At 36.6% G+C, this 23,468-nt stretch overlaps 2 protein-coding genes and 2 long non-coding RNA genes across 21 annotated transcripts in view; 2 read left to right on the forward strand and 2 right to left on the reverse strand.

The window, feature by feature from the left end:
• LOC100538332 (Ig lambda-2 chain C region) overlaps positions 1–23,468 on the reverse strand; it is a 190,691-nt gene that overhangs the window by 109,785 nt on the left and 57,438 nt on the right. The window lies entirely within an intron of this gene.
• Positions 1–23,468, forward strand: part of LOC141378404 (uncharacterized) — a 154,758-nt gene that overhangs the window by 28,070 nt on the left and 103,220 nt on the right. The window lies entirely within an intron of this gene.
• Positions 10,171–17,648, reverse strand: LOC141378386 (uncharacterized). Its single transcript, XM_087291177.1, has 5 exons — positions 16,621–17,648; positions 16,234–16,536; positions 13,030–13,144; positions 10,730–10,914; positions 10,171–10,645 (listed from the first exon to the last, which is right to left on the reverse strand). The coding sequence occupies exons 1-5, from the start codon at positions 16,649–16,651 to the stop codon at positions 10,236–10,238; spliced, it is 1,044 nt and encodes a 347-aa protein (XP_087147303.1). The 5' UTR covers positions 16,652–17,648; the 3' UTR covers positions 10,171–10,235.
• LOC137488164 (uncharacterized) lies at positions 18,233–21,807 on the forward strand. 7 transcript variants are annotated; one of them, XR_015513931.1, is made up of 8 exons: positions 18,233–18,277; positions 18,839–18,911; positions 19,868–19,925; positions 20,015–20,108; positions 20,232–20,389; positions 20,485–20,580; positions 20,755–20,884; positions 21,654–21,807. It is a non-coding gene; the product is annotated as an uncharacterized LOC137488164 (long non-coding RNA). The 7 variants fall into 7 exon arrangements; XR_015513930.1 differs by having other exon boundaries at positions 20,755–20,872; XR_015513933.1 differs by lacking the exon at positions 18,839–18,911.

Genomic DNA, 23,468 nt, shown 5'->3' on the forward strand with positions numbered 1-23,468 from the left:
TTATTATTGTCAGTTATCATTACCGTTGTCCTTTCTTTCTTTTTACTTTCATTTTTACTATCATACATTAATAAGCATTGTTGTTACTCCCTACCTCTGACTGGTTACTTTCTATATGTTTTATTTATATCTGACACAACATTTATTGACTGTTATTGTTCCTTATGTATGTACTCTGACCCGTTCACCAAGTTACCTTTACATGCATACACACGCACACTCTCGCACATACCAGTACCTGACTATATTGTTGTTGTTTTTTTTTTTTTTTTTTTGCTTTGTATTTGTTATTTGTTGATGTTTTCTTGTATTTGTATGATCTATGCATTTTCTAATAAAAAAAAATAAAAATAAAAATAAAAACTAGGCAGGTTAGGGTAATTAGGCAAATTATTGTATAATGATGGTTTGTTCTGTAGACTATCGAGAAAAAAAAATAGCTTAAAGGGGCTAATAATTTTGTCCTAAAATGGTGTTTAAAAAATTGAAAACTGCTTTTATTCTAGCCTAAATAAAACAAATAAACTTTTTCCAGAAGAAAAAATATTATCAGACATACTGTGAAAATTTCCTTGCTCCTGTTAAACACAATTTGGAAAATATTTAAAAAAGAAGAAAAAATGTGAAGGGGCTAATAATTCTGACTTCAACTGTATGTATATATATGTATATATGTATGTATGTATGTATGTGTGTGTGTGTGTATATATGTATATGTATATATATATATATATATATATATATATATATATATATATATATATATATATATATATATATATATATATATATGTATGTATGTATGTATGTATGTATGTATATATATATATATATATATATATATATATATATATATATATATATATATGTGTGTGTGTGTGTGTGTGTGTGTGTGTGTGTGTGTGTGTATGTATATATATATATATATATATATATATATATATATATATATATATATATATATATATATATATATATATATATATAAGGATATGCCATTAAAAATTTAGTATGAGGAATAGATATTAATTATAAACTATGATTTTTTCCCTCAATAATATCTTAATTTGCTGGTTTAAATTTTCATACATTTACTTATAGTTAGTAAGGTAGTTATAACAAAGTTTAGTTATGGAATAGGATTCACAGATTTCAAATATAGTCATACAGTACTAATAAATAAGCCATATGCAAGCTAAGAAGCAACAAGTATTCTTTTTTATTTATTAATTCTCAATGTATTAAATAGAAGTTTTCATGTTTGAGTATAAACTATGGTGCACACACACACACCAATAAGCACAGTAATCAGCATTTGTTTGTGAGCCAGTGCTGATCTGTGCAGGTGTTTATGGGTTTCCTAAAATAAAAGGAGGGTAATTGTAATGCGGACTGAACATTTGCTGCACTGTGTGATACTGGCAGCACAGAAATACATTGCCGTGGCTTGTGTGTTACGCTTTATATGAAGAAAAGCTGTGTTTTCACCATCACCTGATACATCAAAGCCATTTACAAATGGATCCTCAGTCTTTGGAGTTTTATAATACATATAAGCTACAAGTTTCATTTCTGTGTCCCCGACATTGCTCTGGTACCATAATATGGTGTCATAGCTTTTGATTCCATGGCTGCATGTCAGGTTAACTGTACTGGGACTGTCAGTATCACACACCACTGCAGGTGGAGACTGATGGACGTCTTTGCACAAAACACATGCTGTAAAAAGAGAACAAAAGTGATTCTTTGTAACAAGACAGTTCAACATCTGAATTCTCAAAACTGATATATTAATAATAAATGTACCTGTTAGAAAAAGTACCCTAATAACCTGGATAGCGAGGCAAGACATCATGTTGGGTTTTCAACTGCTCTGAGCTGAACAGAGAGCATTTCTTGAGGTCAGGAAATGACATCACAAACCACAAGGCTGTCATCACAGGCTTCTGCTATGAGTTATTTTAAATCCAGGATTGTTTTAATGAACAGTAGCTTTACCTTAAATTTCTAATTTAAAGCATCAACATAAAGTATAAGAAGAAATGAAGCAGACTTGATAACTTAATACTTTATAAAAGTTGCAAAATTACTAATAATCAACAGAATGTCAAAAAAAGGAAAAAGTGTATCCTAAGGTTGCAGTAATGCAAGTAATATCTTAAGCTACAAATTTGTATTTGTCAAAGTATACTTATATATATATATATATATATATATATATATATATATATATATATATATATATATATATATATATATATATATATACTTATATAGAATCGTCATATATGCAACACATACCTGCCAACATTCCGATTATAAAATCCGGGAGATTTTTTCCAGGGGTCTGTTCGAAGTGAAGAGCGGGGTGGTGCGCCCAAAGTGAAGCGGGGGGGTGATGGGGGGGGGGGGGGTAGCTGGTAGATGAAGATGGTTGCGTGTTGGGTTCGCGCATATGGACTGAACCGAGCAGGGGGGTTGGTGGAATTCTGTGAGTTTCCGAGAGCTGAGCCCTTTTTCACTTTATTTCTACATATCACTACTGAAAGTATGCAAAATTCCTGCGGGAGCACTCATAACGCTCCAATACCCACCACCACTGCACCTCTGCAACAGCTGAGACACTCTGCTGAGCTACACTCACCCATTGCACCATGCAACAGCAGTGGCGTTCTAGCTGAGCCCTTTTCACTTTCACCTCTACATATCACTACTGACAGTATTAAAGCACTCATAACTCTCCAATACCGACCACCACTGCTCAGCGGAGCTGTTGCAGAGGTGATCCGTTAAGCTACCTTCACCAATAGCAACATTGCAACAGCAGTGATGCTATAGCTGAGCCCTTATTCACTTTATTTCTACATATCACTACTGACAGTATTTAACATTCCTGCGGGAGCACTCATAACACTCCAATACTGACTACCACTGCACCTCTGCAACAGCAGAGAAGCTTCACGGAGCTTCTTTTCCCCTCTGCACCACTGCAGCGGCAGTGACACTCTGCCTGAGCTTACACATACTTCCATTTAACATACCACTACTGACACACTCCCCAGCACTGCCGCAGCAGTTTAAATGCCTCCACGGAAGCTTATTTACCTGTTAATATTGACTTCCATTGCTCCTCTGCTACTGCAGAGATGCTTCACTTAGCTTAAATTCTCCTCTGCACCACTGCCGCAGCAGTGACGCTCTGCCTGACCTTATATACACTTCCATTTACCTATACTATTACACTCCCCAGCACTGTCACAACTGTTAAAATGCCTGCGTATGAGTTTTTTAATATTGGTTTCTATCGCACCTCTGCAGCAGCAGTGATGCTCCGCTGAGCTTATCCTGACATTTCATCACTGTCATTTTAAGAGTCTCTCTAGCAGGTCTCATATTCAAATTATTACATCTGTCAAACTTTCCCATCCAGCCACGGCAGTTAAGCACTGCTACGGGAGCACACAACGTTTGCAACATCGGCTGCCAATACACCACTTCAGTAGTAGTAATCACTCTAACCTAAACCATTCACACTCTGTAGCGGTTCCATCTTTGCTCCAGCAAACCCTCTTTTGGATCCATCTTTATAACACCAGCCGGTTATGGCTTTAATCTTTATTGCCTTTTGGGGGGTTCTTGAATACGCGGCTGCTGTCCCAAGCTTATTACGGCATCTTGGGGAGTTCTCGAGATCTACCTGAGCTCAAACTCCCCTCTTGCCTTGCAAACGGGAGGCAGCCTTGTTTCATTTTGGGAATTATTTAAAAGAGGAAGAAAAAAATCAAAGGGGGGCTAATAATTCTGACTTCAACTGTATCTCTCTGTTTTGGTTTCATGCAGGTGTGTCGTGATACTTTAAACTAAAGAGCACCTTTTTGTCATGAAAGAAACAGCATTTATGGCATTGTGCATAAGAAGCTGCACAAAAATACTCTGCACTGTCCTGATCCAGTCTTGCTTTGAGAATCCTTAATGTAGCTTCCTCTTCTCCATTTCCAGTTACGTTGAAATGACCCATATATGATTTCTCAATGTCCTTCGCGCTGCTATATCGAGCATAGCCGATGAGCTTCAGACTAGAATCTCCCTTTGACTTCTGATACCACAATATTGTGTCATAGTTATCTATGTTATGACTGCAGGTCAGCTCTACGGAATCATCAGGTTTACACAACACATCTGGAGGAGCCTGATGAACCTTCTCGCAAATCAGACAGCCTGTGAATTCAAAGATATACAATTACTAATGCATTTCAATGTATTTTATCTTTCATATTATATATATATATATATATATATATATATATATATATATATATATATATATATATATATATATATATATATTCCTGTTATTTACCTATAAACCAATTGAGGAAAAAACATATTTTGGAGACAAATCTAGTCATGTTGGTCGATACTCGTACTTGAAGAGTCCTTCTAAAGTTTTCTATAGCAGCAGAGTTAGACACAGGAAGTGACATCATGTTAAAATGGGCGGGATATCTCATCCTAAAAAAAGATATAACAATTTTATTAGCTATGAGTTCAGTAAGCGTTATTTTTCTTTAGTTTTTTTGGTCATTTTATTTTGTTTTCTGCTTTATTGTTGAGGTCTTTCATATGCTATTGATTTCACAACTACATGTACAAGTCAACAAGCAGTCACTAGATGTTTAATAAATTCTGCCAATTAAACTCTAACAATATGCTACTAATACTCTCATAAATGTTAGCTGACACAACTAAAGTTGACAATCAGATTATAGTTTTTAAGACTAGCTGGAGCACCAACAAGGTCTTCTAGATGGCACTCCATCCTGTCACCTGTCACATACTTCCATACTATATAGTACGCTGAAATCAGTATGCGAGCCGAGAAGTATGTCCGAATTCATAGAATTCGAAAATCAGTATGCTAAAAAGTACCAAGATGACCTACTATTTCCGGCGAGAATCTGAAGTGCGCATCATATGAACGCTGCGCTATCCCATGATGCCCGGTGAGGAAATTAATGAATGGGAGTGAAGCGACGCAAATGACGCAGGTAGGTCATGTGACCATGACAAAATGGCGGATGTAGTATATCTGAATTCCATTCATACCTTTCACATCCATACTGTTTAGAACGTACTTTTATAACGGCCGAGTAGTACGTTTAAATTCAAATGCATTACCTACTGAGTAATAGGCAGATTCGGACTCCATGCAGCCATGGACTCCATTTCCTACAACTCTGTGCTGATTACTGTTCCACCTGTGTCCCATTACCTGGACAACTTGAAGTCAGCATGACTTCATGGCTAAAGCTGCGGTCACACTAGAGTTTGTGCGGAATTCTGTCGTATGGCACTGCGAAAAGGGGCGGGATTAAACAAGATTATTAGACATTAAAAAAGCGAGTCATTTATCCATATTTAAAATTTCTGTACAGAGAGTTTTGATCCTTGATTGGTCTAACACAGTCACATCATGTGATTTCGCAGTTCAGAGTTCACTAAGCTTCCAACGCAGTGGTCTGCTGAACTTGACGCACAAGCTTGCATTTCCGGTCCGACACATTTGCGTGCGTATGAATAGAAGTCTATGTGGAGAAATGTCCCGTTTGACCGCAGCTTGAGTTTGTCCTTTTCTTGTCTTGTTGTATGTTATTGTGAAGTACATCCAATTGAAAAGGTCCTTAAATAAGAAAAAAATGTAGGGACGTGCATGATTTCATACTCGGTCCCGGTCATTCCCCTCGCTGGCCAGCAGAGGCCACCATCTCCGGACTTTTAGCATTACATCATCCATTTACACTGATTGCGCAGACACCTGATCTCAATCTGGTTAACGACCCACGCACCTCTTATAAGCCTCACTCAAACACTCAGTCAGTGCGAAGTCTTGTTCATCCCCGGCCAGCATTACTGAGCGTTATCTCCAGCCTGATCTCTTGTGTACGACTCCAGCCTGTCTCCTACTTTGCTTTGCCTTCTGCCTGCCCACGACCCACGCTTGTTATACAGACTCTGACTCTCTCTGCCTGCCCACGAACCACGCCTGTTATTAGGACTCTGATCCTTGCTGCCTGCCCTCGACCCAAGTCTGAACAACGGACTCTGATTCTCGCTCTCTCCCCTCCACTCATGCCTGGTAACTCACTCTGTGTCTGTTCATCACCATTCTTGTTACCCATACTACTACTGGGGATGTGTGTGTGCACTCCGGTGCATATTGTGTGTTTGAGTGAAGTTGTGATTAATAAATACCGCATAATGGATCCCTCCGTGTCAGTCTCCTCGTTACATTTGGAAGATGGCCGTTGTGAGTAAAATAGAGGAAGATTTTATGAATGAGTTTGTACGGAGGAGTACTGTCCAACAGAATCACTCTCTGGTGCAGAAAGTTTGTAGATGCACGATAATGACAAGAACAAGGATCCCAATTTTACAGACAGAATGATGTCGTATTAACTCAAACCACTGCTGCCCACAAATGCAGAGAAAAAGAAGACACCAGAAGAGAAGAAATGTCATTTTGAGGGTCCCTCATCCCTGATCTCTTGCCTATTTTCTGGGATATTCTTGTGTATTACTTCGGACACTTTTGTATGCTAGTGTTTTGACCCTGCCAGTTCTCACTGCTCTACTAAAGACTGCATGTTGATCCTCAACTCCATTGTCACACTCATATGTTAAACAAGTGTCACCATATGCTTGGTTGTGACGTTTTCTAGAGTATCTGATGTGGTCTTTTTTTGCAGGTGCTTTAAGGATAATAGTTTTTGTCATGGAACAGACAGCATTTGTGGCATTGTGCATAAAACGCTGCGCAAAAATACTCAGCACTGTCTTGGTCCAGTCTTGCCTTGAGAAACTTTAAAGTAACTTCCTTTTCTCCACTTCCATTTAAGCTGAAATGACCATCATATGGATCCTCAAATTTTTTTACACTGCTATATTGGGCATAGCCGATGAGCTTCAGGCTAGAATCTCCCTTTGACTTCTGATACCACAATATTGTGTCATAGTTATCAATGTTATGACTACAGGTCAGCTCTACAGAATCATCAGGTTTACACAACACATCTGGAGGAGACTGATGAACCTTCTTGCAAATAAGACAACCTGTGAATCCAAATAAATACACATTATGATGACTTTTGAAGCCTTTTGTAGACTTTTGTAGCTCTTAAATTAAATTATAATTATGTTAAGGCTATGATGATACCTGTTAACCAGTTCAAGAAAAAAAATATTCTGAAGACAAATGCAGTCATGCTGAGAGGTATTGTACTTATGCCAGTGGACCACTACTGAGGTCTTCAGTAAAACAGAAACAGGATGTGATGTCATGTTGAAATGGGTGGAATATCACATACCAAAACAGGGTATGATAATTCTCATTCATTCTATTTTTTTTTTCCGACTTAGTCTATTTATTAACCTCGGGTCGCCACAGCAGAATGAACCGCCAACTTTTCCAGCATGTTTTTATGCGGCGGATACCCTTCCAGCCACAACCCATCTCTGGGAAACATCCACACACACACTCATTCACACGCATACACTACGGACAACTTAGACTACCCAATTCACCTGTATGGACTGTGGTCTGCATGTCTTTGGACTGTGGGGGAAACCGGAACACCCGAAGGAAACCCACGCGAACGCATGGAGAACATGCAAACTTCACACAGAAATGTCAACTGACCATGGCCGAGGCTCGAATCAGTGACCTTCTTGCTGGGAGGCGAATGTGCTACCCACTGCGCCACCGCATTGCCACAGCTTAAATTAAAAATAATATCAAATTCTAAAACCTATTGTACTTATTGTATTTAAATGAATAAAACCGCTTTGCTTCTAACGATCTCCTCGTGTACATTTATTAGGCAAAAACACTATTTATTTTAGATTCACTATTTTACTGCGCTCCTATCGGTTTTCTCAAATAGAGCCTTTTTTCAGTACAGAGTTAAGACAAATGAATTATAGGTACCAGCTTCAAGGTTAGTATTTTTAAAGAGCCCCTTTTGTGGGTTTTTGAGAATGACCTTCCATTAAGTGTGTAACACAGCTCTAAGCGAAGTGAAATATCCAGCTAAGGCTTAAATCTGTAAGTGTACAGTGTTTAAAACTATTGATTCATAAGAGTCGACTCAGTGCTTCAAATGAATTGTCTTGATAACGAGTCTTGAGCCGTTTCGGCGTGACATCGATACAAAACTTAAGACCCACCCAATTGTTGTGCTCGTAAACGCGGGAAAATTGAAACCTGCGGCCCCGCCTACAAACAGTAGCAAAGAAAAAGAATACAAACAGAAGACGGACTGGCAGCTAGCTCTCTGCAACTCTCACATGGTCGCCCACTGAAGCTAACGGGGACTCTATACTGCTCAGTGAGCGGCGTCTTTCGGATGAGACGTTAAACCGAGGTCCTGACTCCCTGTGGTCATTAAAAAATCCCTGCCCACTGGCTTTTGTCCATCATGGCCTCCTAACCATCCCCATATCATAATCACTCTGTCTCCTCTCCACCAATCAGCTGGTGTGTGGTGTGCGGTCTGGCGCAAAATGGCTGCCGTCGTTTCTTCCAGGTGGATACTGCACACTGGTGGTGGATGAGGAGATTCCCCCCTATGTGTAAAGCGCTTTGAGTGCACAGAAAAGCACTATATAAATGTAAGGAATTATTATTATTATAAACACTGTAGCATATCGCGGTTGATTCAAGTCATGAAGGCGCTGTGCTCAGCTGGATATTATAAGAAGTGCGAGGGGAAAGTGAGTGTTATTTTCTTTACACAAAGATGAAATGTGAAGAGTCAGTGATTGAGGTTTATGATTACCTCAGCATTATAGCTCAGCCTTGTGCTGTTTTTCTGGATTCGTCGGCCATTTGTTAAGGGAAGGATCAGAAAACACTATTGATGTATGAGACTTTGAAAGAGCTTGACAGAAACTTTACTAGTACATGGATTAGTGGATCATGAATCAGTTTCTTCCTCCATTTTACAAGTGTAAGTAAGTGCGATTAAAATGGTTGCCACCTTGTTTTCTCTAGCTTGCAAATTATGTACTTAATTGCTTTGTTACTGTAACTACAGTACTGTAACTACTGTAACTACTAGTGTATCTGGTTAACGCTTTATATTCTCATATCCTGTCTAATGCCACGTTGAAAACGTGCCGTGTTCCACTTTGTTTACTGATTTCAATGTGTTTGAGCTTTCTTTCCACTGCTGTTTGTCGTTGCTATGGCCACCGTCAGCTGTTCTTACACATGTGAAGCGGTCAAGGTTCAAACTAGTTCATCTTTTGCCACTGTGTGTATAATACTGAATGTGTGTCATGGTTAAGAATATAAAGCATTGCTTTAGTGCAGTCCTGCATTGGACTCACACACACACCTGCCAGCATAAATCCCTGAAAATCTGAGAGACTAGGGGGTTAGGTTCGGGGGTGAGATGTCTGAGTAACACTGTTGAGAACCGGGTACTGTTTACTGTGGGTTCACACGAACAGCACGGGTGCGAACGGCACCCACGAGAGACATTTGAGGTACAAAAAAAGCGCACACAGCGGCCTCTCGTGGATTCGCAAAAACAAAAACTGCAACAATACGTACCTCCCGGGACATATTTAGCAGTGTCCAGAAACGTCAATGGGACTATATTTTCAGAATGAGCCTGGGTTCGTTTTTGAGCTATTTAATTTGAGGAAGTTAAGAGAGAGCCAGGATTTGATTTCTGCTGAGCAGACTGTAAGGGATGAAGGTGGAAAATAAGAAGAGGGTTTGCCGGAGAGATAGAGCTGGGTGTCATCCGCATAGCAATGAAATTGTATGTTATATTTATGGAGGATATTACCAAGTGGAAGAAGATAGATGATAAAAAGCAGGGGCCCAGGACTGAGCCCTGGGGTACACCCCAAGAAACTGTAAAATGCTGAGAAGTGAATGATTTGAGTTGAATGAACTGAGTGCGGCCATAGTGTATGTTAAAATTATGTAAATTAACTATTTCAAAGTCTAAATCAGTTCTACAGATAATAATGCCATTATTCGTTTTAATTGAATGTTGAATCAGTTCTATAAACCACAATAAATGTTCAGTTCAGCTGGAAGCAGCTCTACAGAAGGCAACAGTGTTAGTTCAAGTAAATGTGATGTTGATTCATTTAAAGTGTCAGTGTTGCACATTCTAACACCATTGAAGACATTATCCAGAGCTGCATCTCATCTCTTCGTATCATCTTAAGCGTCTCTTGTGCAATCCAGCTTGGCTTGAGCGCTTGAGAGAGATGCATGAAAGATTATGGGCTTTTTGTATGGCTTTTGGGAGGCCCTCAGCACTGTGTGCACTAGCTGCACAGAAATAAACTGCGCTGTCATTCAGCAAGAGCTTCGAGATGATCAGAGTCACAGAACTCTTGCCATCTCCGTTCAGCTCATATCGTTTATCTTCTACATTCTCCAGAGTGTGAGAAGAATGGAAGGAATATCCAATACTGTGCATGCCCTGGCCGTCCTCGTGCTGGTAGTACCACAGTATGGTGTTGTAGCTGGTGATACCGTGAGAACAGGAGATATTGCAGGACTCTCCGGATCTCACAATGAGTAAAGCGGGAGTTTGCTCAACGCTGCTGAACAGTGAACAGCCTGTTATCAAAATAAATAAGCACATTATTTGTATTGCACACTGTAGGGAAAAAAAACAATAAATGTTGCATATGATGCACTTACCAAAATGCCAGCAGAACAAATATGAATACAGAAATTGATTTCTGATCATTGTCAAGTGTTTGTAGAGCAGTAAGAGTTGGCTACAGATAAACAATGTTGCCTGAATTTGTTGTACGATCCCTCTTTCACAGGCCAGATGTCCCTCCTTCTGCTTCTTTTGTGGAAGTGTTGCAAAACAGCACCACCTATTGAAAAGACAAATCCTCAATGTTAGTTCAGTGCTGTTTTAAACATCTTACAAGGTAAATATTTTATTAATTTAACCATTATTAGAAATGGAAACTTTAAAAAGAAGTCTTGTCAGATTAATAACAAAAAGAACGACTTTGTTAGATTTCATGGAGGAATTATTTTCTGGTACTGATCCCCCGCAGTAATCACTGACTGTGTCCCATTGTTTTCATTACTAGATCTATCCATCCATCCATCCTTTAGGTTTTTGTAATTCTGGATGTAGTTTTTTGTATTTATTGTAACGATATTGGATATATTTTGTGTCTAAATTTGTAGTAATACTTCATGTAATGTTCCAATTCTTATAATAATAATAATAATAATAATAATAATAATAAAAGATTGCTGTACTAGACAATTTACAGTTTGGCATTTGGGGTTAAAAAAATTATTTAGCTTTGATTTTGCAACTATAATTGCTATATTGTTATACATATTGTAGTAAAGAATGTTTGGTACAATGAGTGAAAACTAAATAATAATAGCTAAACAAAAACCTTATAAAAGAATTGCCTGCAAACCATGACTTAATTTCATAATACCTAGGTGAATGGTTGCTCTAAGCATGTTATGTTTAAATCCACAGGTGTCAAACTCAGTTCCAAAAGGGCCGCAGCTCTGCACAGTTTAGTTTCAACCCTAATTAAACACACCTGATCAAACTAATTGAGTCCTTCAGGCTTGTTTGAAGCCTACAGTTAAGTGTGTTGGAGCAGGGTTGGAACTAAACTGTGCAGGGCTTCGGCCCTCCAGGAATTGAGTTTGACACCCCTGTTTTAATCCATTGTTAACTTTAATATGTGGTGTGTTCACTTGTTTTGCAGCAGTTGTAGCAGCACATCTCTCTTGTACAGTATAGTGTAAAAATATTTTATGAGAATCTTATAAACACAATGTTCTGCCAATACCACTGAAACTGAAGCCAAAAGCTTTCCTTTGAATTTTGTAAAGGAACATGATTGTGACATTGACAGTGAAATAGACTTTGCATATTTTTAGATGAAAATCATCTAAATCTCTAAACTTTTAATAATAATAATAATAATTTCTTTTCTGGGCACTCAAAGCGCTTTACACAATGGAGGGAATCCACCACCAGTGTGCAGCATCCACCTGGATAATGCGACGGCAGCCATTTGGCGCCAGTGATGAAGCCAGTTATGATATGGTATGGTTAGGAGGACAGTGGGCAAATTTGGCCAGGATGCCAGGGTAAACCCCTACTCTTTTTCGAAGGACATCCTGGGATTTTTAATGACCACAGAGAGTCAGGACATCAGTTTAACGTCTCATCCGAAAGACAGCGCTCACTGAGCAGTATAGAGTCTCTTTCACTATACTGGGGCATTAGGACCCACACAGACTGCAGGTTGGGCGCCCTTTGCTGGCCTCACTAGCGCCACTTCTGGCAGCAACCTAGCTTTCCCATGTGGTCTCCCATCCAGGTACTGCGCAGCTTCAGTGGGCGACCATGTGAGAGTTGCAGAGAGCTAGCTGCCGACATACTATATTGATTATGATTCTATGTTTTGTAGAGCACATAATCATGATTTTGTAGATATTTATTTCATTGTATTGTAAGTATAATAAGGGCCAATTCACCATAAACAACTCCTTTTTAAAACAATTCAAACTTGTATGAACTTAATAAGTAAATGATAGTTGTCTAATTAAATATGGAATCAATTATTTTATTTATTTTATTTTATTCAACCCTGGTTTTGGTCCTGTGGTGAGTTTCAGGTCAACAGGGATGTTGGGAAGAATACTAAAATGCACAGTTAACCAATCATTAGAATGAAAAGCTGTATTATGCTGTTGGTTTGTGGTAATAACAGACGTTTTTGTTGGCAGATCAAAATGATCTCCAATATTGTGCTTCGCTGGCAGCACAATAATATATAACAGAACTCCCAGATACATTCGGCTCGAAATCAAGAGTAGAGCTTTAAGCACCATTCCCTGTGATGTTGAACCGATTTGTATATTTACTTTCAGTGGATGCACTAGTGTAACGCACAAACCCTATGAGATTTAGTTCACCATCACCCTTTAGCTGCTCATACCACAATATCATGTAATAGCTTTGTATTGTGTGGGCGGAGGTCAGTGTAACAGGTTGGTCACTTATAATCAGCATTTCTGGTGGAGATTGATGGATTTTGTCACATAGTGATTGCCCTGTTTGAAGAAAGAAAAATGCATTAAAATGTTGTAAAAGTAAAGAATACATGAAGTTATCAATGCAAAAAATGATCCTGCACCTGAGATCAATAAGGGTATTACTGTAAAATAAATCTACCAGACTGTTAATATCAAGCTCTGTGTGTTTGCCAGATTGAAATGTCCACAACATATGAACTTGATATGTTAGACTCGACAAATGCTCTTTGGGAAACAAAACCTGTCACTCTTCCTTAAATATGAATAATTTACATCATATTGAAAGGAGACTCCTGCTGGTCTTTATAGAAACGGCGCCACTCCTTGTAGCGAAAAAGTATTCAGCTCTTTAATTAAAGTTTTTCATTAGATTTTAGGGCTGATAATTGAATAATTTACAGTAAATTATCTTGCTGCTCAAGAAATGTCCTTATTTAATTAAACTATTCATTTATATATATATATATATATATATATATATATATATATATATATATATATATATATATATATATATAAAAGTTATATAACTAAATTATATAATTAACTTTATATATATAACTTTATATATTAACTTTATAAGTTAATTACAGATGTAATTACATGCAGGTATACCAAGCATACGTACAATGTAAAAACATAAATTTACATATAACAGGGTACAGAACACCTTAAGTTGAATTTAATACCTTTTACCACCTTTTTTAAAACCTTAAAAAGTGTTAATACCAGTACAACCTAAAGCTGCAACTGCAGCGGCATAAATGAAATATCTTTTCAAATGGAATAAGATATTTATACCATCAACAATTGCAGATAACATATACATTTAAGTAAAGCAGAGGGATTAATCAAGATCGAGAGTGATTTACATGTTAAGTCAATGCAAAGACGTGAATGAACAGCCTGCAGGATGATACGCGTGAATGAAATGACGCCAGTTGAATGTTTTGCGCGATTTATGTGCTTAACGCACGAATCGCGTTTTACGCAAAACGGTCCAGTTCGAAAATCTGAACTTCAGTGACTTTCGCGCCGTGTTAATCAATCTGGAGCTTACTCTTGTGGGGGGGTGATTATGATGTAGCGCCTGTTGGTGGTGTCCCATCAAACTGGGCTCGGCTCACTCAGAAGCACCGCTGAAAACCTCCATCATCCAGGTTAAGTTTCTGGAGAAGTTTATGAGCTCACAGAGCTGGGTGCACCTCTAAAAGGACATATATATATATACCGTCAAATTCAGAATTATTAGCCCTGTATAAATTTTCGGTCCCACTTTATATTAAGTGTCCTTAACTACTATGTACTTACATCAAAAAAATAAATACAATGTATTTACTGTGTTTAAAATGTTTTTGAGAACACTTGTGGTGCTTTTGAGTTGGGATAGAGGTTGGGTTATGGACAGGTTTGGTGGTATGGGTAGGTTTAAGGGAGGGTTAAGGTGTAAGGGATGGTCAACAGTGTATTTACAAATGTAACTACATAAGTTAATTACAGATGTATTTAAATACAGGTATTTAATCAAGCATAAGTACACAAACATGTATTTACATAATAAGTACATTGTAACAAACTATTAGTTCCTATGTAAGTACATATTAGTTAAGGCTACTTAATATAAATTGGGACCAAAATTTCTTCTTCTTAAAATATTTTCCAAATGATGTTAAACAGAGCAAGGACATTTTCACAGTATGTCTGATAATATATTTTTTTCTGGAGAAAGTCTTATTTGCTTTATTTCGGCTAGAATAAAAGCTGTTTTAATTTTTTAAACATCATTTTATTGACAAAATTATTAGCCCCTTTAAGCTATATTTTTTCTTGACCATCTACAGATTAAACCACTGTTATGCAATAACTTGCCCAATTCCCTAACCTGCCTAGTTAACCTAATTAACCTAGTTAAGCCTTTAAATGTTACTTCAAGCTGTATAGAAGTGTCCTGAAAAGTATCTAGTAAAATATTATTTACTGTCATCATGCCAAAGATCAAATAAATCGATTATTAGATATGAGTTATTAAACTATTACGTTTATTAATGTGTTGAAAAAAAATCTTTTCTTCGATTAACTGAAATTGGGGAAAAAATAAACAAGCGGTCTAATAATTCTGACATCAACTGTATATATGTATGTATGTATGTATGTATATATATATATATATATATATATATATATATATATATATATATATATATATATATATACTGTATATATATATATATATATATATATATATATATATATATATATATATATATATATATATATATATACTGTATATATATATATATATATATATATATATATATATATATATATATATATATATATATATATATATATAAATTAAAAATTAAGATATTACCTCTACATAACTGTTACTCTGGTTTCAAAACGTTTTATTTTATCAGAGTGCATGTAAACAACTAGGATTCACACCGTGAGCAGGAGCATCGCTTGAGGAACTGTTTTCTGCGCACATGCATCAATTTGTTTTGACCAACGTTGTTTCAGTTGCAAATAGACAATAACAAACGTGCACGTGCAAAAGACGCCAAACGTGAATGACCCCTAACGTCTTTATTCCGGGATTAATAAATTAATAATTAATTTACTTGCATAAAGTAAATTGTATCCTGAAGCTTTACTGGGGCACAGCTGATGGATATTTTGCACCTCCCTGTGCCGCCCCCAGCAAGATGCCGGCCTGGGCGATCGATCGCCTATATCTCCCATATCTAAATCCGCCACTGCTACCTTTTACAACCCTGCGGAAACCCTCTATTAATTACATTATATTAAGTAGCTTTAACTAAATTTTATACAAAGTGAGGCCTTGTGCACACACACTGTGAACTGTAACCAGCTTAACTATAGAAATGTTCTGATCCTGGTCACCCGGAATGATTATTGGTTAAACACCCATCAGTGATAACCAGCATGTAAATACAATCTGGTCTAACCTAGTCTGTTCAGTATAATTATCAAAGCTTAGTGGGTTTCAGCAGGTGAACAGTATCATCTTTTTTACAGCACACTAAAGATATTATAACATGATAACGATGGTTTTTGCGCTGGGTTGTGGGGATTTTACACACCGTGTCTACGTGCTGCACAGAAATAAACTGCGCTGTCGTCTGATGTTAGATTGTTGATGGTAAGAGTTGAGTTGCTGCTGCCATCTCCTTTCAATGCAATTTTGTTTTTAAACTCATCTTCAGGATATTGAAATTTAAGATTGAGATATCCGAGAAAAATCAGCCTCCTGTCTTCAGATTGTTTATACCAGAGGGTGAGTTCGAAGTTCTGGATTGAATGTGAGCAACTGAGAAGAACAGATTCTGTGAGGTGTCCCATCAGGTCTGGTGGAAACTGGTTTATCTCATTACTTTGGGCAAAACCTAATGAGAGCAGAAATCAGTTGAATGGGATATTTTCAGGACATACACTTCTTTCCATTAAACATGATATATAAACAATCTTACCTGGCAACAGGATGAAGAATATAGTAAACATTTTCGGTCGGCAGAGTCAGTGTATAATGGAAACACCAGCTTAACATCTGCTAGCAGTGCTGAGACAAAATAAAAGTTTCAGGAAGTGAAAGGAAGTGGCATCTTTGCATCTCAGGCAAGAACATTACTGTCACTGGATGTTATCAAAGCTGTATTTCAGTTTATATGCTCAAGGAACTAAGACCATTACATTTACATTTAGTCATTTAGCAGACGCTTTTATCCAAAGCGACTTACAAATGAGGACAAGAAAGCAATTTACACAACTATAAGAGCAACAATGAATAAGTGCTATAGGCAAGTTTCAGGTCTGTAAAGTCTAAGAAGGAAAGTATTAGTAGTATTAGTCATTATTATTATTATTTTTTGGGTTAGGAATTGAAGTGATTAGGATTAGGAAGTGAAGTGGAGACTAAATAGTTGAGTTTTTAGTCGTTTCTTGAAAATAGCGAGTGACTCTGTGGCTGTTCTGTTGCAGTTAGGGAGTTCATTCCACCAGCTGGGCAGATTGAGCGTGAGCGTTCGCGAAAGTGATTTCTTCCCTCTTTGGGATGGAACCATGAGGCGACGTTCATTCACAGAACGCAAGTTTCTGGAGGGCACATAGATCTGCAGAAGTGAGAGCAGATAAGAAGGAGCATGGCCAGAAGTCACTTTGTAGGCAAACATCAGAGCTTTGAATTTGATGCGAGCAGCAACTGGCAGCCAGTGCAAACGGGTGAGCAGCGGAGTGACATGTGCTCTTTTAGGTTCATTGAAGACCACTCGTGCTGCTGCGTTCTGGAGCAGTTGAAGAGGCTTGATAGAGTTAGCTGGAAGCCCCGCTAGTAGAGAGTTGCAGTAATCCAGTCTGGAGAGAACAAGAGCTTGAACAAGGAGTTGAGCTGCATGTTCAGATAAGAAGGATCGGATCTTTTTGATGTTGTAGAGTGCGAATCTGCACGATCGAGCAGTTCTAGAAATGTGGTCAGAGAAGTTTAGTTGGTCATCAATCGTTACTCCAAGGCTTTTTACCATTTTGGATGCAGTAATGGTGGCCCCATCCATCTGGATTGAAAAGGTATGGTGTAGAGTCGGGTTGGCAGAAACTACAAGCATTTCCGTTTTTGCGAGGTTCAGCTGGAGATGATGATCTTTCATCCAGTGTGAAATATCCAACAGGCAGGCTGAGATGCGAGCTGGAACCGAGGGATCATCAGGATGAAAAGAGAGGTATAGCTGGGTATCATCAGCATAGCAGTGGTAGGAGAATCCATGTCTCTGGATGACTGGTCCTAGAGATGATGTGTAGATTTTACACTAGTATCGCACACTGTAAACCCTAATGCTGTAACTAATTAATTGAGTTGAGTTCTATTAACTTAAATCATTAAAATTCGTTTATCTTAATTAACCTTGATGAGTATTTAGAACTTTTTCTGATTTTTGAGTTTGAAAAAATTTAATCTTTCAAGTAAGGTGAACAATTCTGCTGGGTTTAATCTATACAAAATGTCTCTTTAAAGTTTCATTAACTCAAATTCTGTCAGCCTAGTGATTTTGCGTCTGACGTCATCCAGGTTCACGTACGTGCTCATGCTTCATTCGTTTTTTTCAAGATGGCGGATCGGCCTCGCTTCACACTACAGTAAGTAAAATATTTACAAATCCAAGAAATATTAAATGTATGTTTTAATTAATATAATCACAGTAACAGTTCAATGTAATGTAGAGTTAATCAGGGTGCGTTTACATGTCGTACATTACAGAAAACATGTTTAGCCTCACTTGTTGCTAACTAACGTTAACATTACTGTTTAAAAAGTTAGAATCAGTGCAATGTTAGCGTTAGTTGTAATGTGTTAACTCTGAATTTTAACAGAGTGTGATAAAGACAAAAATATTTAAAATCGGCAGATTACATTTTTCAAAAAAATTTAAATCTTGGCGCGAGTATGCCTTTTCTCAGCCTGTGCTGAAGTTGTCATGGAGACGCGCGCTCTCACAACCGCATGTCATGGCGCTGCGCTGAACTCCATCCAGTCTGTGAATGTGGTATTATCTTCGCGATTTGTAGGCACTTCGGAAACGAAAGGCGCAAGAAACGTAATGTTAATCATAACTCAAATGATCTCCGCCTAAACACTTAACGGTATTTTCTGATGACGCGCAAAAACGTAGTCTCAAAACTTAACTCTGTCACACGCAGCTTGTTGCTTGCTGATCCATGTATGAGGATAGCCTGACGGAGAACATTTAAGCTGCGCTCCTCACCTGAGCAGGTACAGAGCAGAGCTTCATTTTACACTACCACATTGAGGTAAAGTTGGTTTTATATTCATACATTCATTTAGTAACAACTTGTGACTCGCTCCATAAATTGTTTACCATGGTTCTTTGTCTATTCGTTCTGAAATCACATGCAAGTATGACATGAAAACAACATTACACTAAATGAACTATTTTTTTTGACTGAACAATGTTGTACTTTGAAAGTCATTGGCTGCTAATATGATTTTACCATTAAGAATATGCAAAAATTACCTTTCTGAAATTATATTATTAAGGAGAAAGTCTGAATGTGTAAATATAAAACTAACTTTACCTCAATCACCAGCACTGATCAACACTTAATATTTCCTCGCGCTTAAGACGACATCTCTGCATATCAATGATTACCTGATTAATGCGATCAGTTAAGTGAGTTTAAATGTCATTTAGGTCAAATGTATTTTAAAGGTATGATAAAAGTTTTTTTTTTTTTCAATCTATTTTTTAAAATGTCTACTCTGGAGAGAATATAAACAGCCTAAAAAACAAAGTATGCATATCTATAACACATTAATACAAAATTATGTTATTAAATAAAATAATAACAAAACAAAATATTCAAGACGTGGTAAATAAGACAGTTTTCTGATGTGCAAATTTTGTAGCTTAAAATATATTTATATCTTAAAAATATAAATATTTTAGTCTATAAATTTTTACATCATTAGACAATAAGGTAAGTTTTGTTATTTCTAGCTTTTAAAATCAGGCCTTAAATTTCTTTGTCGTCCTATTTAGTTTTAGAAATTTCAATACTGTTTAAATTAAATCTGTGTTCATCGAATTAAAGCAACTAACATGATAATCAGCTCTATTGCTAACCGTTTTGGAGGTTAACGTTAGACATCAGGCAATTGTACTACTTCCACTCTCAGCTAAATGACACTGTGACTTTGTGTACATACAGAATTGAAGGTCAGGTGTTGCTGACTACAGATAGGTTCTTAAATGGAGGCATGTGAAAGGTGGGTAAAGTATTTATTTTGTACTACTATGCCTGGCATATCCAGATAAAATAAATATTACAGTGTATTTATCAATGATACTTTTGCAGCAAGGAAAGTGAAACTTCAGCTAGACCTTGAGTTCAATTTACAACATGAAGATCCTGCTTTCAACATCTGATCAACACCTGATTTTCATCTGAGGTAAAAAATAGATAAGTAAATGAAACATAATAATAATATTAATACATTTTTTCTAGAATTGTATATTTTGTGGTGTGGGTTTGTTTTATGAAATTCTCTCTTGTTTCTTTTTGCTGTTTGCAGAGTACCAACATGTTACAAATGAGAATTTTCCCCACAAATTCTTTGCAAAACTGGACCACCACCTATTTCATTTGATGACAATTTTAAGGCAAACAGCATCCAAAACTGGCAAGACAGCAGATACCCTGGCTAATCTTTTAAAGGTTTATGATGAGCAGGTATGTTTGGGGTCACGTGTTAAAGTATACATTAAAATATAATTTGAATTATTTTATTTTTTTTAATTTTTAAAAAATTGATTCTTGATTTCCAGGAACTGAATGATGTCAGTTCATGACGGACTACTGTTATCAGAGGTCTTTTGGTCTTGCTGCGTGAGCGTGACTTAAGATTCTTTAGGAACACCATGGTAAGACTTCATTCATTCTTTTCACAATTAGGCATGTTTAATGAAAAGATGAAAGTTTTGAAAACTTTTACTTAAAAACATATTTGTAATCAAGAATAGTTGATGAATCATATAATATTGGCTCCGTCATTTTGATACTGTCCTTACATTAATATCCTTGAATTATGTTTTTAGATTGATAATCCTGCTGACTGAAGAAGCTTTATTGGCCCTGCATTCACTGAGGGTCTCTGTTGTCCTGAAGAATGAATTGGACACCACCCACAGCACACTTCCAGACCTTTCTTGTCTTGTATGGATTAATGTATGCTCTTCACATAATATATAGTAAAGGACTTTGAACTTGTGCAAAAAGTTTTGCTTGGCATGGATGATGGAAAATAAAAAGTCTCGTAGCATGGAAACCTTAAAGAATGAGTTGATGTAGAGCTTTTTTTTTTTTTTTAACTTAATAAAGAGGTAGTAACTTCAAAACATTTATTTACCTTTAATTGGTAAGTATGCATTTTATTATATATAGGGATAGTTTGTCCAAATGTAAAATTCTGTCATTTACTAACTCTTCACTTGTCCCAAACCTGCTTGAATTTCTTGCTTCTGTTGAACACGAAAGTTAAGTAAAGCTGACAACCTGTAACCACTGACTTTCTAATAGGAAAACAAATACTGTGGAAATCGGTGGTTACAGGTCTCAGCTTTTTTTTTTTTTTTTTTTTGGTCAAAAATAACCTTTTAAGTGTTCAACAGAAGAAAGAAACTCAAACAGGTTTGGAATAAGTAAATGACAGAATCATAGTTCAACCAAGACTGAATATATATATATATATATATATATATATATATATATATATATATATATATATATATATATATATATATAGTAACGAGCGCACACATGCCACGTCGCCCTGGTCGCTAATTCAACCCAGCTGGACCATCATCAACACAGGATCGTTCACAGCTGGACGTCATCAAGTGGAGAGGCATATAAACCAAGCCCACGCAAGGAGAAGATGAGCTTCATTCACCCAATGACTCCATGCGCTAACGCTTGTCTCTCTGTCTCTCCACAGCAGACTCCAGCTCGTGACAATCCCACATCCGACTACTCACTGTCCTTCACTTACTTCCCGGAGCACCAGAGCACCTCACCTTGAAGAAGAGCACCGTTTACACCCCATTCACGTTGTAAATAAAGCACCCTCCGGGGACTTGTCTGTAAACTTATCCAACTGTGTCGCTGTTTTCCCTCTGCCTCGCTACAATATATATATATATATATATATATATATATATATATATATATATATATATATATATATATATATATATATATTTATAATCTGCTCTCCGTTAAACAGAAATTGGGGGAAAAAATAAATGGGGGCGAATAATTCTGACTTCAACGAGAGAGATATATATATATATATATATATACAGTTTCTGTGTAGTTTACACTAAATGAGTCACTTCACAGAATGTGCACTTATTTTTTTTTTTTAACGAATGCCTTAAGAGTAAGTTTTACACTTATTAATGTATTATTAAATTTTATCAAACTTATAGTTGTTTTTTCTTGAGGCTCTTATGCCTGATATCATATTTACATTGTGGGTAATTTTTATCAATTTCAGAATAGTGTTCATTTTCAATCTCTTTATGTCTAATAGTTTTTATCGTTTTAAGACATTTGTAATTGCATAGGAGACAAATTTGAAAGAACTGTTGGACATTTTTTCTTTAACAATAAATGTCTAAAATGGTATTGTCTGTGTGTTTTAAATTACATATTTATTTTGACAGATTTATGGGGTTTAAAGATTAAAATAATGGCTAATTTTATTTGTGAAGCTGACGATGGAGAAGTTAATTTTAAAAAATGCTATCAAAATGTATGAGCTGGGTGATTTAAGTATTTAAAGTTGAAAGAAATTAAAGCAATTAAGTTAATTGGTATTAAAATGTATGAGCTGGGTGACTAAGTATTTAAAGTTTGGGAAAATTAAAACAATTAAGTTAATTGCAATTAAAACGTATAAGCTGAGTAACTTGGGTATTTTAAGTTGAGTGAAGTGTCTTGCATGAGTACAACAAACTCAAAACTTAATGTTTCTGTTTACTTAAAATAGACAATTTCATAACTTAAAAAATTTGACGTAACTGATTACCTCAAATTTTTTGAGTTTTGTCAACTTATTCGGGATTACAGTGCAGTATGAAAGTTCAGTAATGAAGAATCAACTCTGCAAGACAATACAATTACAACTTGATCGGAAATTGAGCACTAAAATACATTTAAAATTAAATGTATCATTTTTTGGGGGTATAATATTGCAAGTATTTATTCATTCATTTTGTTATTTATTTTTTTATTTATAGCACTGTGTTTGGCTGGCAGCTATGCTTGATATCAAGAGGATGGTATTTCCAGCCCGATCTCACCATAGATATATACACTAAATATGGCATAGGGACCCCGAACATGCGTCAGATGCGCCGCCATATTGGTACAGTGCTCCCAGGACAAGTGTCATTCAACCACACTAGTCAAGACAGTGTTATTACGTGAAGATGCGGGACTTTAGCGCTGTCTACGGGTGTAGTAACGAGCAAACAAAGAAAACAAAGCACAAAGGCAGAACATTTCATACGTAAGATTACGTTTTTTTACGTTTTTGTATATTATGAACTTTTGTGCTAAACAGGTAACGTTATTGATGATAATACAGTCTCTTACTGCATTCACCATAAGGCAAAACAGCTCCAACTCGCACTAAACACTCGGCTTATGCTGCTTTTGTTGAACAAAATCAGCAAACAATGCAAAAGAAATATGACAACGAGATGCTGCGGTGCCAGAAACTTGTATTATTGTCGGCTAGCGAGTA

The sequence above is a fragment of the Danio rerio genome, chromosome 17 (assembly GCF_052040795.2).
Source record: "Danio rerio strain M-AB ecotype USA chromosome 17, GRCz13ab, whole genome shotgun sequence".
NCBI lineage: Eukaryota > Metazoa > Chordata > Actinopteri > Cypriniformes > Danionidae > Danio > Danio rerio.

What these genes read in the sequence shown, in the direction of transcription:
- LOC141378386 (XM_087291177.1), bottom strand. Translation starts at nt 16,651, where the DNA reads ATGTTTACTATATTCTTCATCCTGTTGCCAG. An exon ending in ATTCTTCATCCTGTTGCCAG is followed by an intron (nt 16,537 to 16,620) that starts GTAAGATTGTTT and finishes TGCTCTCATTAG; the next exon opens with GTTTTGCCCAAAGTAATGAG. An exon ending in CTGTGCAGCACGTAGACACG is followed by an intron (nt 13,145 to 16,233) that starts GTGTGTAAAATC and finishes TTCTTCAAACAG; the next exon opens with GGCAATCACTATGTGACAAA.